General features: G+C 40.7%; 1 protein-coding gene across 3 annotated transcripts in view; it reads right to left on the bottom strand.

Annotated features, from left to right (window-relative positions):
• LOC138761122 (coronin-1C-like) overlaps window positions 1–15,330 on the bottom strand; it is a 176,994-nt gene that overhangs the window by 22,627 nt on the left and 139,037 nt on the right. For all 3 annotated transcript variants that reach the window (XM_069932760.1, XM_069932761.1, XM_069932762.1), the window contains exons 4-5: window positions 14,362–14,491; window positions 5,040–5,218 (exon numbers count right to left, since the gene is read on the bottom strand). In XM_069932760.1, coding sequence (XP_069788861.1) covers window positions 5,040–5,218; window positions 14,362–14,491 — 309 coding nt within the window. The remainder of the gene's footprint in view (window positions 1–5,039; window positions 5,219–14,361; window positions 14,492–15,330) is intronic.

The raw sequence follows: 15,330 nt of genomic DNA, 5'->3' as shown, positions 1-15,330 counted from the left end.
TAAAATATATAAATCGGCCTGAATGAACATTCTGTAACTAATAAGTTCGTGGTATGGGATTCTTTGAAAGCTTATTTAAGAGGACAAATTATAAGTTATATGGCTAAAGTTAAAAAATATGTCTGAAGTTAATTCTTTGGAAAAGGAAATAATAAAGATGGAAAATGAATTGCAAAATTGAGGGAATGATGAACAAAGGAAAATATTGGATTTAAAGAAATTGAAGCTTAATACAATACAAACATAAAGAATAGAGAGGGATATAAGACTAGCCTGACAAAAATATTATGAATTGGGAGATAGAGCTCATAACATTTTAGTATGGCAATTGAAGACTGAACAGGTATCGAGAACAATAGTAGCTGCAAAACAAGATTTGGGTCATCTTGCTTACAAAACACAAGGTATTAATGATGTGTTTATGAAACCATATTTTATACAAATTGGAATCTTTGGAGGATGGGGATAAAATAGACAAATATTTGTCCAAAATTACTTTACCACAGTTAAGCATAGAAGATAGAATTAACAAATCCATTTACAGTCACAAAATATGATATACTGATGTCTTTACCAAACAATAAGGCTCCAGGGAAGATGGTTTCACTCTGGAGTTTCATTAAGAATTTAAAGAATTATTAATTCCGATATTTATGGGGTTGTTAGATCAAATGGAAGATCTTTGGGGCTTATCTGAGTCGTTTAAAACTGTGTTAATAACAGTTATCCCAAATAAAGGGATGGACCCTTTGCTCTCATCTTCATATAGACCAATTTCACTATTGAATAATGATTATAAAATTTTCTCATATTAGCTAATAGATTAGCTAAATGTTCACCTAAATTGAAAAATATGGACCAAACTGGTTTTTATTAAAAATAGAAGATCAGCAAATAATATTGTTAGATTTTTAAGTTTAATAGATATGGCTCAGAAAGGAAAAATACCATCAGTGTCTTTAGCTTTAGATGCAGAAAAGCCATTTGATAGATGAGAATGGGATTATTTATTTAAAGTACTGAAGGTTTTTGGAATTCCGACAAATTTTATAAATTGGATAAGAGCAATATATAATTCTTCAAAGGTGATGACAAATCGACAAATATCAAAATCTTTTTTGTTGGAAAGATCATCTAGACAAGGATGTCCATCATCTTTTTTATCTGTATTAGCTATAGAACCTTTAGTTGAGGTGATTAGAAGTGATAATGAGACTGAGGACTTTAAGATAAATGATAAAAAAAATAAAATTAGTCTTTTTTCAGATGATGTAATATTATATCTTACAAACCTTGAATGCTCATTACAAAAAGTAAATGATCGATTGGTGGTGTATGGGCTAGTATCAGATTACAAAATATATATTGATAAAAGTGAAGTGATGCCAATGACTGAGACAGACTATGTTCAAGTTAAGAAAAGGATAAAATTTAAATGCCAGATTGGTGCAATTAAATATTTAGGAATTAATGTGGATAAGAGTTTAAATAAATAATTAAATTAAATTACACATCTTTATTGAGGAAAATTAAAGAAGATTTATTAAGATGGAAAGATTTGCCAATTTCTTTAATAGGAAGGATTAATTCTGTGAAGATGAATATCTTTCCTAGAAGACAATACCTTTTTCCAATCTTTACCAATTTTTGTACCAATTATGTTTTTTCAAGACTTAAATAAAAGTGTACGAAGATTTATTTGGAGGGAAAAAATGCCTCGGATGTCATTGGAAAAATTAACATGAAAATTTGATCAAGGGGGACTTTGATTGCCTAATTTTAAAAATTATTATAAAGCAGCTCAACTTAGATTTTTGTCTTCTTGTTATCAGACCGATGAAAAGATTGCATGGGTGCAAAGTGAATTGAGTAAAATAGGAGAAGATAATTCTGAACACATTTTATATAAATGGCATGAGGGATTATTAAAAGGAAAATCATATCCACCAGTTTTGAAGCATATACTCAAAGTATGGAATGGAGAACATGTAGAAAGAGGAATGAAAATGATCAGTTGGCTAAAATGATATTAAATCAAAATCCTTTAATTAATTTTATGGTTAATAAGCATTATTTTGATGTTTGGGGTAATTGTGCAATAAAAAAGGGATTTTTTTCCTTATCTTTCTTCTTTTTTCCATCCTTTCTTTTTTTTGGTTCTTAGCCTGGATTGTTTATAGATGCAAAATTGTTTTTTTGGGATCCACTTTTTTGACTTTTGATCAATTGAAAGATAAGTATAATATACAAGTATCATATTTAAAAAGAAAATTAGGGAGGAATTTTAAATTGCCAGAACAAAGTCCATTTTAATATCTAATAACAGTTAATTTTATTAACTCTTCACTCTTTATTTTGGGGGGGGGGGGAGAAGAGGGCTGGACTAATTTTAAGTTAGATTACTAATATTGTGTTACAATGAACGGGGGGGGGGGTTATTTTGTGTAGTTTTCTGATGTAATATTGTAATTATACCATTTTAATTTTTTTATTTTTCTTTAAATGTAATTCTCTATTGTATTCATGTTATAAAATTTTAAATAAAGTCTTCAAAAAAAATAATAACAGATACGTTTATTGAAAGATTTATTACTAATATGTATATCAAATTACAAGAGACTATTCAGAAAAAGGATTTATTCAAATCCAAATCTAGATGGGAAAAAGATTTAAATATACAGATTCAAGAAGTATGGTCAAGATTATGCTACAAAAGTGTAACTAATACAGTTAATGTTAGATATCAAATGGTACAATTTAATTTTTTTTTTACATCATTTATATTCTACTCCATACAAATTGAATGCACTTCATTTTAATTGTTCTGATCAATGTTTTAGATGTAATAAAGAAGTAGGATCTTTCTGGCACACAGTCTGGCAATGTGAAAAAGTAGATAAGTTTTGGAAAGATACAAGTAATTTATTAGGACAAATTTTCAAGATGCAAATTTTGAAGGATCCCAGAATATTTTTTATTGGGAGATATTTCCCAAGTGAAGTTAGAAATTTATCAAAAGAAGGTTAAGTGTAGCAATAGCAAAGAAATCGATAGCTGTTACATGGAAATCTGGTGATACTGTGAGGTTGAATAGATGGAAAATGGAATTATTAAATTGTATACCATGAGAGAGAATAATGTATAATTTACAAAATCAACCAGAAAAATTTGATAAGACTTGGAAACCCTACATGGATTTTGTTGCTACAACTTTACCTGCAGCATCCACCACACACCCCACCCCCCGCCAACATCCAACCCTCCCTAATTAGTTATGATTTTAAGACTTATGTAAACTGCAATTAATTAATTAAACATTATAGGTTTATTAGACAGGCTTTTTCTTTTCCTTTTTTCCCTACTTTTTTTGGGGGGGTGATGGTTGGGGGTGAGAAAATATATAAAAACTGTATTAATTTTGTGTCGTAGTTTTTAATCATTTTTATGTTATGGATAAATACTGTATATGTTTTTACGCAAATAGAATTTTTAAAAAATTGCGGTAAAAACAAAGTGGTAGCCGATGTTCTGTCATGCCCTGCAATTAAATTGATGAAGGTCCCAAGGGGTCTATTATGTGGCCTTCACCAAGGTGCAGCAGCAGGACCCTAAGATCCTCGCTTATAGAACAGTAGTCTCTGGTCTCAGGGTGGAGGATATCCCCATCGCCCAGGTAACTTGACCCTGCTGTGTGGCGTTTCTGCCCCTTCCCCATTGTTCAGCCTGCATGGAGGCGCCAGGTTTTCAAGGCCATCCACAACCTGGCACAAAATGGTGGCCAACAGGTTTGTCTGGCATGGCTTCCGTAAACAGGTCAGCCAATGTGCCAAGACCTGCACGAAATGTCAGTCCTCCAAAGTGCAGGTTCACACCAGAGCCCCCACACAGACTTTTCAGTCGGTGTGGCGCACGTTTGGCCTTGTACACATTGACTCAGTGGAGCCGTTACCAGATTCCCATGGGGTGAGATGCCTCTTAACCTGCTGGCTGATATCACCACAGAAATCTGGCGGCGCACCTTACCTCAAACAGGGGGGAAAAATTCACCTACAGGCTCTTGGCAGCACTGGCTAACTTTCTGGGGACACAGCTCCATCATACCATGTCATATCACCCGTAGGCTAATGGTTGGTGGAGCGTTTCCACAGGCACCTCAAGGCAGCCTTGATGGCTTGACTCAAGGGTCCCAAATGCCTTTTTGTCCTATTGGGAATTCATAATGCGTCAAAGGAGACCTTCAGTGCAGGCAGCGGAGATGATCTTCAGCGCACCTTTAATCATCCCCAGGGAGTTCCTGGCCCCCGATAAATACCCGGAAGTCCCCATGGCGACCCTTGACAACCTGCGCCCAAAACTGGGGTCCTTGGTCCTATGGCAACCCCCACCGCATAGCCAGCCCAAGCATAGCGTCCCAAAGGATCTAAAGGCATCAGTACGTGTTCATGTGGAGAGGGATATACAGGCCGCCCTTACAATGACCCTACGAGGGGCCCTACAAGGTCATTAGAGACAATAGTTGAACCTTCGTCCTTGACATTTATGGTAAGAAGGAGACTTTTACTGTCAACTGGCTGAAACTGGCATATCTGGACTGTATCCACTCCTCCCCCGTGATGTGTGTGTGTTATCATGTACCAGCCTGTAGTGCGGACCTGGGGGTCACACCGGATACAGGTGATCTCCACACACTGGGAAGATGGGGAACTCTGGTGAAAACACTGGCCAACCTGAGGCTGGCATGCCGATGACATGGGGCCCACATAAATGCGATGGCTAGAGCAATAAATCAGTCTAGTTTACCAATGCTTTGGTTTGCATATCATTCTTCCCCACGCTCACATGGCGCATACGCTACAGTATTACGTATTTCTGAGGGTTCTCAATCTGACGTCCCACATGAATAGAGAAGTTTTTCTCCTCTCTTACAAAATGCTAAGTGCTGCAATTTAATGTACTTTTGGTTTCATAAAATTATTGCTTACATTGTGAGGTATTGGACACACTTGATCTTTTACTGATAAGAATATTAAAGGACTCACAGCAATAACTTCCTCTTTCCGTGGATCAATCACCCTTAAATTCTTGTCCTTGCATGTGGTACAGAGTAGACTCCCATTATAGTTCCAGGATGTGCTGAAGATTAGATCTGGGTGCATGTCAAGTGTTATCATAGGTTCAGCTGTTCCCACATTCCAGATGTATATGATATTGTCCAATCCTAAACAGATTGTATATGATAAATGGAACATTTAGAATGCACTCAGTTTTTCTCCACGATGTCTCAAAGTACATTTATGCAAAATGCCACAGGTATCTGTGCTGCTGGCAGCCCATCAATGAAATTCATTTTTTTGACCAATAACATCCCTTCAACATATGCTTAAAGGAAGAGTTTGAAAACTCCCAAGCTGCATGTGGATCTTTTAGTCCATTTTTTATTCCAAAAGGGCCAAACAATGGCCATAGCAGAAATATTGTGCTCATTTCAGTTTTACACAGTTTGCATTTAACTTCGTTTGAACAATCAGTTAATGCAGCAGGGTCAAGAGGTACTGCAGAATACAAGGGAGAGAGGAGAGCAAGTGGACCAGGACTGACACATCTTTCAGTACTTTGCCGATGATAACACTGTTGTCGGCAGAATCACAGATGATGAAACGTACAATAGGGAGATAGATCAGCTTGTTGAGCTGATTGTGGACTTCAGGAAAGGAAAATTTGGAGAAGATGAACCAGTCCTCAAGTGGTCAGCAGTGGCCCCCACGCCGATGCAATCACGAAGAAGGCTCACCAGTAGCTATACTTTGTGATGAGCTTGAGATTTGGTATGTCACCAAAGACTCTTGTATACTTCTACAGGCATACCATGGAGAGCATTCTGACTGATTACATCACTGTCTGGTGCAGAGGAGCCAATGCACAGGACAGGAGAAAAACTCGAGACTTGTTAACTCGGCCTGCGACATCACAGGCACCAGTCTCCACTCCATCAAGGACATCTACAAGAGGTGGTGTCTTAAGAAAGCAGCCTCCATCTTTAAGGACCTTCAACATCCAGGCCATGCCCCCTTCAGATTGCAACCATCAGGAAGGAGGTACAGGAGCCTGAAGTCGAGCACACAGCGGCACAAGGGTAGCTTCTTCTGTCTGCCATCAGATTTCTGAATGGACAATGAATCTCACATTCTCTTATTTTTTGTATAATTTATTTGTCTATAATGCAATTTTATAGCAATATTTGCACTATAATCTGCTTAAAAACATGAAATTTTGTGACATGTTCATGACAATAAATTCTGATTCTAAAAATTCTTACTCTAAAGTTAATTTTATTCTTTTTTTAATGTCATATCATTAAAATTTGCAAATAACATACACTAATTGGATAGTAAGAGTTCCTTTGCAAGACATGTTGAAGAATTAGAAAATTCCAAGTTACCACAGCTCCAAGACAGGAGCAAATTGAAATCTTCAGTCAGTTTCTCGTTGGTGCAGTCTGATCTTTTGATTATTTCTAGCATATTTTTGTTTTGCAGCAATCAAATGCCTTCTTTACTGATGCAGGTCAAATGGAAATATGAACAAAGAATTTGATGAAGTATGGAAAAAGTGTGAGGGCTTGCTGAGCTTGTCCAATTTCTCCCCCAATCTTCAACCAATGCACTTGTTACCTGCCCAGATTACTTGGTGCTGCTTTGTATCCACCAATTGGTTTTCGGTTATTTTTAAATGGAAAGAAAGCAAAGACAACCTTCAGGTTTAATCAGCCTGGATTACATTAAACCATTATAGTAATAGTCGGGATGAATTATGCACACTGTAAAACTTTGAAAATCTGTTTCTGCAGACAATAATGGCTTGTTTGATAGGCACCCAATCTATAATCACAACAACCCACAGGAGCATCAATTTGCTCCATACTGGTGAGGTGCACTGCAGCAATGTTTAATTTGGAAGATGGTGTCACCTGCCATTTACACAGTGCTCTGCCTGCGCTAGATGCATGGACTCAAAGTTATCAATACCATCACTTCTGCTCCTTTGCTGCTTTAATTCATCCTAAGATTGTGATTGCCAAAGGTCAGTGGGTATTACACTTGCTCAAAATGGCTTTTTGAGTGAATCCTTGAATCTTTTCCTTGTGAGCTTGAAATTGAGTGCCTGTTCTGGGAGACTGGTGGGAGAGATGCAAATAACTTGAATCCTCATAAATGGAAGCAACCATGTCATCAAGTTCTGGGATATTGGCCTGCGACATGACCCCAATGTTGGTTTCCTTGACCTAATAGTGAACTTGGAGGATAATGTGGAGATCAGTGGTATCTTTCAAATGTCCTCTGTTGGTAGGCTAGGTCTCAGAAGTATATATAAGACAAGACATAGAAGCAGAAATAGGCTACACAGAGTCTGCCCTGACATTTAATCATGAGCTGATACTTTTTCCAACTCAGCCCCAATGCTTGGCCTTCTCACAATAACCTTTGATGCCCTGGTGAAATCAAGAAGAGGGAGTACTGCTGCCTGCTATATCACGAGGTTTATGCCAGGTCTGAGATCCTGATCTTCAAATTCCCTCTTGCTGAATTGACCAGGGACAATGCTGACACACCGAGGGAGATGGTGAATTGTCATCTTCAGGCTTTGCCTGCACCAAGACTTGGGAAGCCAAACGTTGCAAGGCAGCTTTGTGCAGCAGTAGTCAGTTTGTGGAGAAACTGGTTGATCAAGTCAGAGTGCAAGGCTTATTCTCTCATCGCATCCATCGCATAACAGAGGGCATTGACTGTGGTAGCACCACACAAAACAGCTGGAGTCAGATCAAGGAACCCAGGGGATTGAGTGTGTGGGTGACCTAAGACAGACTGTTGCTTTCTCTCAACAATGGTGTTGGGAACCGCTGAGGTAAAAAGATAATAAATGCAAAAGATTGATCAATGCTGTTATCACTGCAAAAAAGTGACATTACAATAGTTCAGACAGTCCTTTGTGGTGTCTATGATTAGTGCAACAAGGGCCCAATAGCCATTGGAAAGAAAGTGTTCTTGAACTTTCAGTTGCTAAAGTGGAACTAAATACATTTTTGGCACAGAAGAGCCAGCAAGGCCTAGGGCAGATCTTCCATGAACACAAGTGGCCACTCCTGCTAACCATCATGTAATGGATTTGATATTAATTTCTCATTATTATGTATTTTGTATCCAACTACGATTACATGTAGGGAGAAACTTGTAAATGTAAAAAAATACACTGTTTAAAAGACGAAAGACAGTGTAATTTAAAATCATTTGAAAAAAATCTGTATTGCAGCCTTTAAATATGTAACATTCAGTCGAATCAGGCTATTACTATAACTAATCAAATTTAAATTTGATCCCTGGTCACTGGCACTGGAAGAGCATTGTGCAAACTGCTGTGCTAAGTGTTGCTGTTATCATAATTAACCCCCTTGTGGTGAATGTCTGCCAAGCTGCCTGTCTCCCCTCTGGCGAGCCTTGCTCTACTAACATTGGCTGTGCATTATCTCTACTGTTAAGGACACTCCCCTTGGATATAACTGTATATGCATCTATTGTCTTTCATTATTGTACCATGAGTTTCTGCTAATAAAAGCCATGATAATTGTTTGACCACATCGTCTTGGTCGACTTCATCAACTGGCACTTCAATTTTATTAGCAGAAATGGATGCAGCATTCAGGCCAGAGCGGGTGATAATTGACCAGTCTGCCCCGAGGGCCAGAGAAATTTTCAACCACTGGATTGCTTGTTTCGATTACTACTTGGCTCGAAACAATGTGGTTGATGAGGCGATACACTGGGGCCACCTGAACTCTCTGCTGGGTGAGGTCCCTTTCTCCGTAATGCAAGGAGCTACTACTCTGGCTATAGCCCAGGAACGTCTGACTGATTACTATGCAATGCCACGGAATGTGGTGCTTGCTAGACACCAGTTGCTGACTAGACGCCAGAAACCCGGGGAAAGTGATTCTGCCTCTGCAAACACCTGAAAAATGCTACTTCTGTGATAAGAGTTGGCACCCCAGACAGAAGTGCCTGGCTCGATTTGCTACCTGCAGCTATTGTGGGAAACTCGGCCATTTCGCTAAAGGGTGTATGGCGAAAAGTACTCCCACTGATAAGAAGAGAAGCACCAAGAAAATGCGTCCTGGAGCTGCAGGATTTGAAGACAACTGTGAAAAGGGGGAATCTTCAGACAGGCAGGCTTATTCGACTTCAAGTGACGGCAAGGTGAGATTCCCTGTGATAGCTCAATTGACTGTAAACCTTGGGGGATGCTACGGACTGAAACGGTCGACTATGAAGGGGGAGGTGAATGGTGAGACTCTTGATTGTCTAATAGACTCGGGGAGTCTAAATTTGCAGAGATATCCAGCGAACCGAAAGATATCGATGGCTTATAGTGAACTTACAAAAACTGCATGGGACAAGTTTAAAGTTACTTTAAATTTGCAGGGACATTGCCTTGCTGATGAGTGGTTCTTTATTATGCCAGAGCTCTGCGCCCCTGTGTTACTGGGATTAGATATTCAATCTCAGATGAACAGTGTAGTGTTATATTTCAGTGGGCCACTACCCACACTTACCATCCCCGGCGCTAGTTACTGCAGTCTGTCCGCATTAAAGATCAAAGCTCCTTCCTTTTTCAGTGATTTATCCCCTGGAGTGTCAGCTGATTGCCACTCATGAGTTTATCAAAGCAGAGATCTAGAGACTGCTTAAAGAGGGAGTAATTGAACCTAGTAAGAGTCCATGGCGGGCCCAAGTGGTAGTTGTGAAAAAAAAAAATCACACAAAGAGACGAATGGCTATTAACAACAGCCAGAGAATCAACTGTTACACTAACCTGGATCTCTAACCCCTGCCACGCATCAATGAAATGATTAATCAGATAGTGGAGTACACTTTGTATTGCAATATCGACCTCAAAGCAGCTTATCACCAAATCCCCATTAAGAAAAGAGAATGGCCCTATATGGCTTTTGAGGCTGATGGAGGGTTATACCAGTTTAAAAGGGTACCTTTTGGGGTCATTAATGGTGTGTCCATGTTTCAGAGGGAAATGGATAAGATTGTTAGGACGTATGAGTTTCAGGGTACGTTTCCCTATCTGGATAATGACCCTATCTGTGGAAAAACACAGGCTGAGCACGACAACAACAGAAATTTTTAGCAACAGCTAAAGAACTCAACCTTACATTTAAAAAGGGCAAATGTGTGATCAATGTGACAGAGTTACCCATTCTGGGCTACATTGTCCGCAAGGGCGAAATCCGCCTCGACCCAGAGAGAATGGCCCCCCTTAAGAAGTTACCATCCCCAGACTCAGCAAAAGCCCTTAAACGGTGTATGGGATTCTTTCCCTACTACTGTAAATGGGTTCGGACTATGCCACAAAGGCACCCCCTCTGTTTGACACTAAATATTTTCCTCTCTCTCCAATGGCCTTGAAGGCTTTCGAGAGAATTAAAGCGGATATTGCCAAAGCTGCACTCTCCTCCATTGACGAGAATGTCCCATTCCAAGTGGAAACGCCTCAGATTGTGCCTTGGCAGGAACCCTTAAAAGGGCAGACCTGTGGGATTCTTCTCCCACATGTTACGCGGACCTGAACTTAAACATCCTACCATTGAAAAAGAAGCCCAGGCTATTATTGAAGCTGTTCGCTATTGGAGACGCTTTCTAGCCGGCAGAAAATTTACTTTTGTCACTGATCAGAAATCTGTAGCCTACATGTTCAGTACTAAACACTAAAGTAAAATCAAGAATGATAAGATGGCACGCTGGTGAATAGAACTCTCAACTTATAATTATGAGATCCAGTACAGACCGGGCAGGTTAAATGATCCCTCTGACGCACTGTCACGATCTGCTGCTGGCGCTCAGCTGGAGGGGCTAAAAGAGATCCATAGCAGACTGCCACTCAGGAGTCACGAGATTCTTCCACTACATAAGGACTAACAACCTTCCTTACTCTCTGGAAGAAGTCAGGAAACTGACTGGAAGCTGTCCCGTTTGCGCAGAATGCAAACCGCAATACTTCAAAGCTCCAGAGGCCACTCTCATCAAGGCAACCCAACCTTTTGAGAGGATTAGCGTAGATTTTAAAGGACCGTTACCTTCCAACAACAAAAATTTATATTTCCTTACTACAATTGACGAATATTCCAGGTTTCCCTTTGTGATACCCTGCCCTGACGTCTTGTCAGCGTTTGTCATTAAGTCACTTGACAGAATTTTCATCATTTTTGGTTTCCCAATTACATTCATACCGATAGAGGCTCAGTATTCATGAACGCCGTACTGTGGCGAGCCCTGCCATGGAAGGGGATTGCCACCAGCCATACCACGAGCAACAACCCGCAGGGCAATGGGCAGGTCGAAAGGGCTAATGCTACAGTCTGGAAGACAGTTAATCTTGCTTTAAAAGCACATGGTTACCCCGTTACCCGGTGGCAGGAGCTGCCTGTAGATTCTATTCGGTCATTATTGTGTACAACAAATCAAACACCTCATGTACGTACGTTTGGCTTTCCTGGGAAATCAGGAACTGTGATGGACTGGCCAGCCTGTTTATCTGAGCCTGGAATCGTGCTGCTGAAGAGCCATGCTCGTGTGCACAAAACAGACCCCCTAGTCCAACCAGTTCAGCTACTGCATACCAAACCCAACTATGCTCATGTTAAATTCACAGGCGAGAGTACTGACACTGTATCCCTAAGAGATCTGGCTTTGCCTGGTTTGCCCCTTCCTCACACTCCTACTCAAGAGTGAGCCTGAGAGATTGGGCTCACCCGCCCCAGCCTGTAACCCCCAGTAAGCTTTCAGATGGCCATGCTGAGGCTCCACTGCCTCACGCTGGCGATTCTGGAGCGGGTCCAGAAGTCAGTCCTTCCCACACTGCAGACCCAGGAACTGTACCAGTTCCCAAAGTTGCAAAGGAGCCACCTGTTTTGAGAAGAAGCACCAGAATTCGTAAACAACCTGATAGGCTGACATATTCATAAAACATCTCATTATATTTCGATTGCTTGCTAGATACTGGCATATTTTGGCTGTTTCAATTGAGTATTCTCAATGTCAAACATGGTATCCATGTATCATTTGCTTCAGTCTTTCCGAGCAGCTGTCCTTTTGATTTTAACCCTTCTTCTGCCAGGGGGAAGACTGTGGTGAATGTCTGCCAAGCTGCCTGTCTCCCCTCTGGTGAGCCTTGCTGTACTAACATTGGCTGTGCATTATCTCTACTGTTAAGGACACTCCCCTTGGGTATAACTGTGTATGCACCTATTGTCTTTCATTATTGTACCATGAGCTTCTGCTAATAAAAGCCATGATTATTGTTTGACCACATCATCCGTCTACTTCATCAACTGGCACTTCAACCCTCCCCCAAGTTAACAGACAAAGCTTTACTAATACAGGTACACAATCCTTTATCCGGAACCCTTTTGGGGGGGGGGGGAGGGGTGGGTATACAGTGTGTTCTGAATTTCGGATTTTTCCAGATTTCATAACAGGAGCCAGCTGTCCCAGATTTAAATCCACCCGAATTGTGCTGCCGTATCCACCCCCTTCCAGTCACGCTGCCGTCTCTCTCTCTCTCTCTCCTCCCCCCACCCACCCGAGTCACACTACTGTCTCTCTCCCCCCTTGCCCACCCGAGTCACACTGCCGTTTATCCCTCCCAGCACCAGAAAAAAAATGCCAGTTTTTGGAATTTTCCAGATTTTTGATGTCCAGATAAAAGATTGTATACCTGTACTAATAAAGACTCTTACCGGGCAGGGATAGAAAGACACCTTGGGAGAGTTACCCTAGCAGCAACAACTGGCTCTTCATCCTGGGCACAGCATTTCCGCTGGCTCCGAGTCAAGTATCCTGGTCAGGCCCTAGGTATACTCTTCTACCTTCCTCGCGCTCATAACCTGACTCACCTCCACACAAGTGTTCCAGTCAGGCCCTCAGCGCACCTTCCTCGTGCTGACAATCTGACTCACCTCCACCCAAATGTCCTGGTCAGCTGCTCGACGCTCCTTCCTCAGAATATCAACCCGACTCGCTTCCTCGCAAGTGGCTATGGTGAAAAGAATCCACGTGCATTGAGGGACATTGCGAGTTCAGCAGGGCAAACCTGTGCGTGTCCAACGAAGTCAGCATCCGCCCAACCTTATTGATTTGAAATGTTATTCATTTCCTCTGGGTAATTTTTGCTGGCTGTTTGAGTTTCCGTTTGATTGAATTCCGGATAATGGGGATTCTACTGTGTGGCCCCCACAGCACATCACAATCTTAATTTTGGAAAGAAAGCTGGACTAGGGAAGTTACTTATCAATTCCTGGACTTCCAATAGAATTCGGAAGTAAAGCATCTCACATCATGACCAAGTTTTTTTGTGAAATTATGGCTGTCTCAATTAAATTTAAATGTAGACATACAGTACTATAACAGGCCCTTTCGACCCATGAACATGTGCCACCCAATTCACTACAACCCCCGCCTGCTCGGTTTTGTAGGGTGGGAGGAAATTAGAGCACCTAGGAAAACCCACGCAGACATGGGGAGAAGGTACAAACTCCTGAGACAGCACGGGATTGGAACCCTGGCCCCATTCACCAGTGCTGTAGAGGTGTTATGTTATCTGCTACGCTAACTGTGCTGCCCTTTATTAAAATTAAATTTCCAACGACTTGAGGTTTTGCTCATATCCAATATCACTTTTTTGTTCAAAGAAAATCTCGATTACTATGAACTCAACTATTAGAAAAAATAATTTAGATTGGAAAGAGAAGGTAATAATATAATGAGATTTTCACTTGTCAAAGAGAACAAACTGTTACAAGGGTCTTTTTGAGCAACTAAGTGCTTGAAAACTGAAACAAAAGTCACTATATTACACTCTGGGCTGATGTAATGCATGGATTCAACCCAGAGATTAGTGAAGATTTTTATCCAAAAGTACAGAAACTGTGCTGAAATGCTCAGAAACATTTGAAAGGGAGCTGGTAGTTATAGTGAACAATGTTCTGAAACATCGTTTTGTTATTCGCTGAGATTAGTGACAGAAATGACCAGGATCAAAAGACTATTAAGCTCAATGCTTTAAACACATGGTTACTTTAAAGTATTCTGAAATAAAAAGGCTACAAATCATCAGAATTAAAACACTCCCACTTTCAAGTTGGAATTCAGTGCAAGGTTTGGTGGTAGGGTTGGGGTGGTTAGGTAGGCTGGAATACATGAAACTAGTCCCATTTCTAGAGATACCCGACAAGATCCAGAACTTTGCTTGAATTTTTCATGCTCGATTACCTCAACCCAACGATAGGGTCTGTCATCTCACCTGCACTGAGGAGAACATTGCGCGCTGTTGGATGCCAGGACACAATCCCAACTCTCTTGGAGTGTCCCTCCAAGATGACAACAGGATCTGTGATCGGAGCTGTTAGTCCATTCTCTGGGATCTGCCAAATCTATCGAGAAGAGATAAATTGAATATTAAAATGGATCACAAAAAAGGATCAGAGTACCCTCAAAATGCTTGAGAATAAATACAAGGAACATAAAAATTATCAAGTTGGTGCAAACATACTCTAGCCACAGGTTTGGGTCAGTAGGTTAAGTGATAATTTTGTGGTTAACAAGTTTTGAAATGCAGTAATCCAGACCAAAATCATTCCAGAAATTTCCATACAAGTGTCTTCTGGAGGACTGAGGAGTCTCAAGGTGAGTCACTCACTGCAGACCAGTGGCAAAGGCCACAGCATTCCTGGAGATCCCTTTGCTGAACACCTAGTGAGTGGTGCCCTCCAGAATGTTGGCTGGAGATCCTCAATGAAGGCGGGATGGTTCTCTCTCATTGGAGATAAAAGAATTGGCAGATAATGACAAAGTAAACATTAGTTCTGGCTTGGAATGTTCACGAGGTCTTGATGCATGCTGGTGTATGTTGACATGGAAAGTACATAATCACCAGTGAAACAATATGGACAGAAAATTGGCTTGGAAGTGAAGGTCGACCATTAGACAAACAAATCATGAGTATGCCAACTGACCTCAACACTGCTCCACCATCATGACTATTTTTGATCTGACTGTAACCACATTCCCACAACTTCCTTGGTCATCTTCATTATGTCCTCGACATGCATCGATTCAGTTTAAAGAGGTACATTGGGTTCTTATGTTGAAAGATAAATTGGCCCACATCTTTCCTAATGTTAGTCCTATGTGTGATAGATGTAGAACACAAGTGGCCACACTAATGCACATGTTTTGGTCTTGCTCTGCATTGGAGAGGTATTGTTCTGAT

The sequence above is a fragment of the Narcine bancroftii genome, chromosome 4 (assembly GCF_036971445.1).
Source record: "Narcine bancroftii isolate sNarBan1 chromosome 4, sNarBan1.hap1, whole genome shotgun sequence".
In the NCBI taxonomy this organism is placed as follows: domain Eukaryota; kingdom Metazoa; phylum Chordata; class Chondrichthyes; order Torpediniformes; family Narcinidae; genus Narcine; species Narcine bancroftii.
The sequence above is the reverse complement of the archived record's forward strand: the minus strand, read 5'-3'. Positions and strand labels throughout refer to the sequence as shown.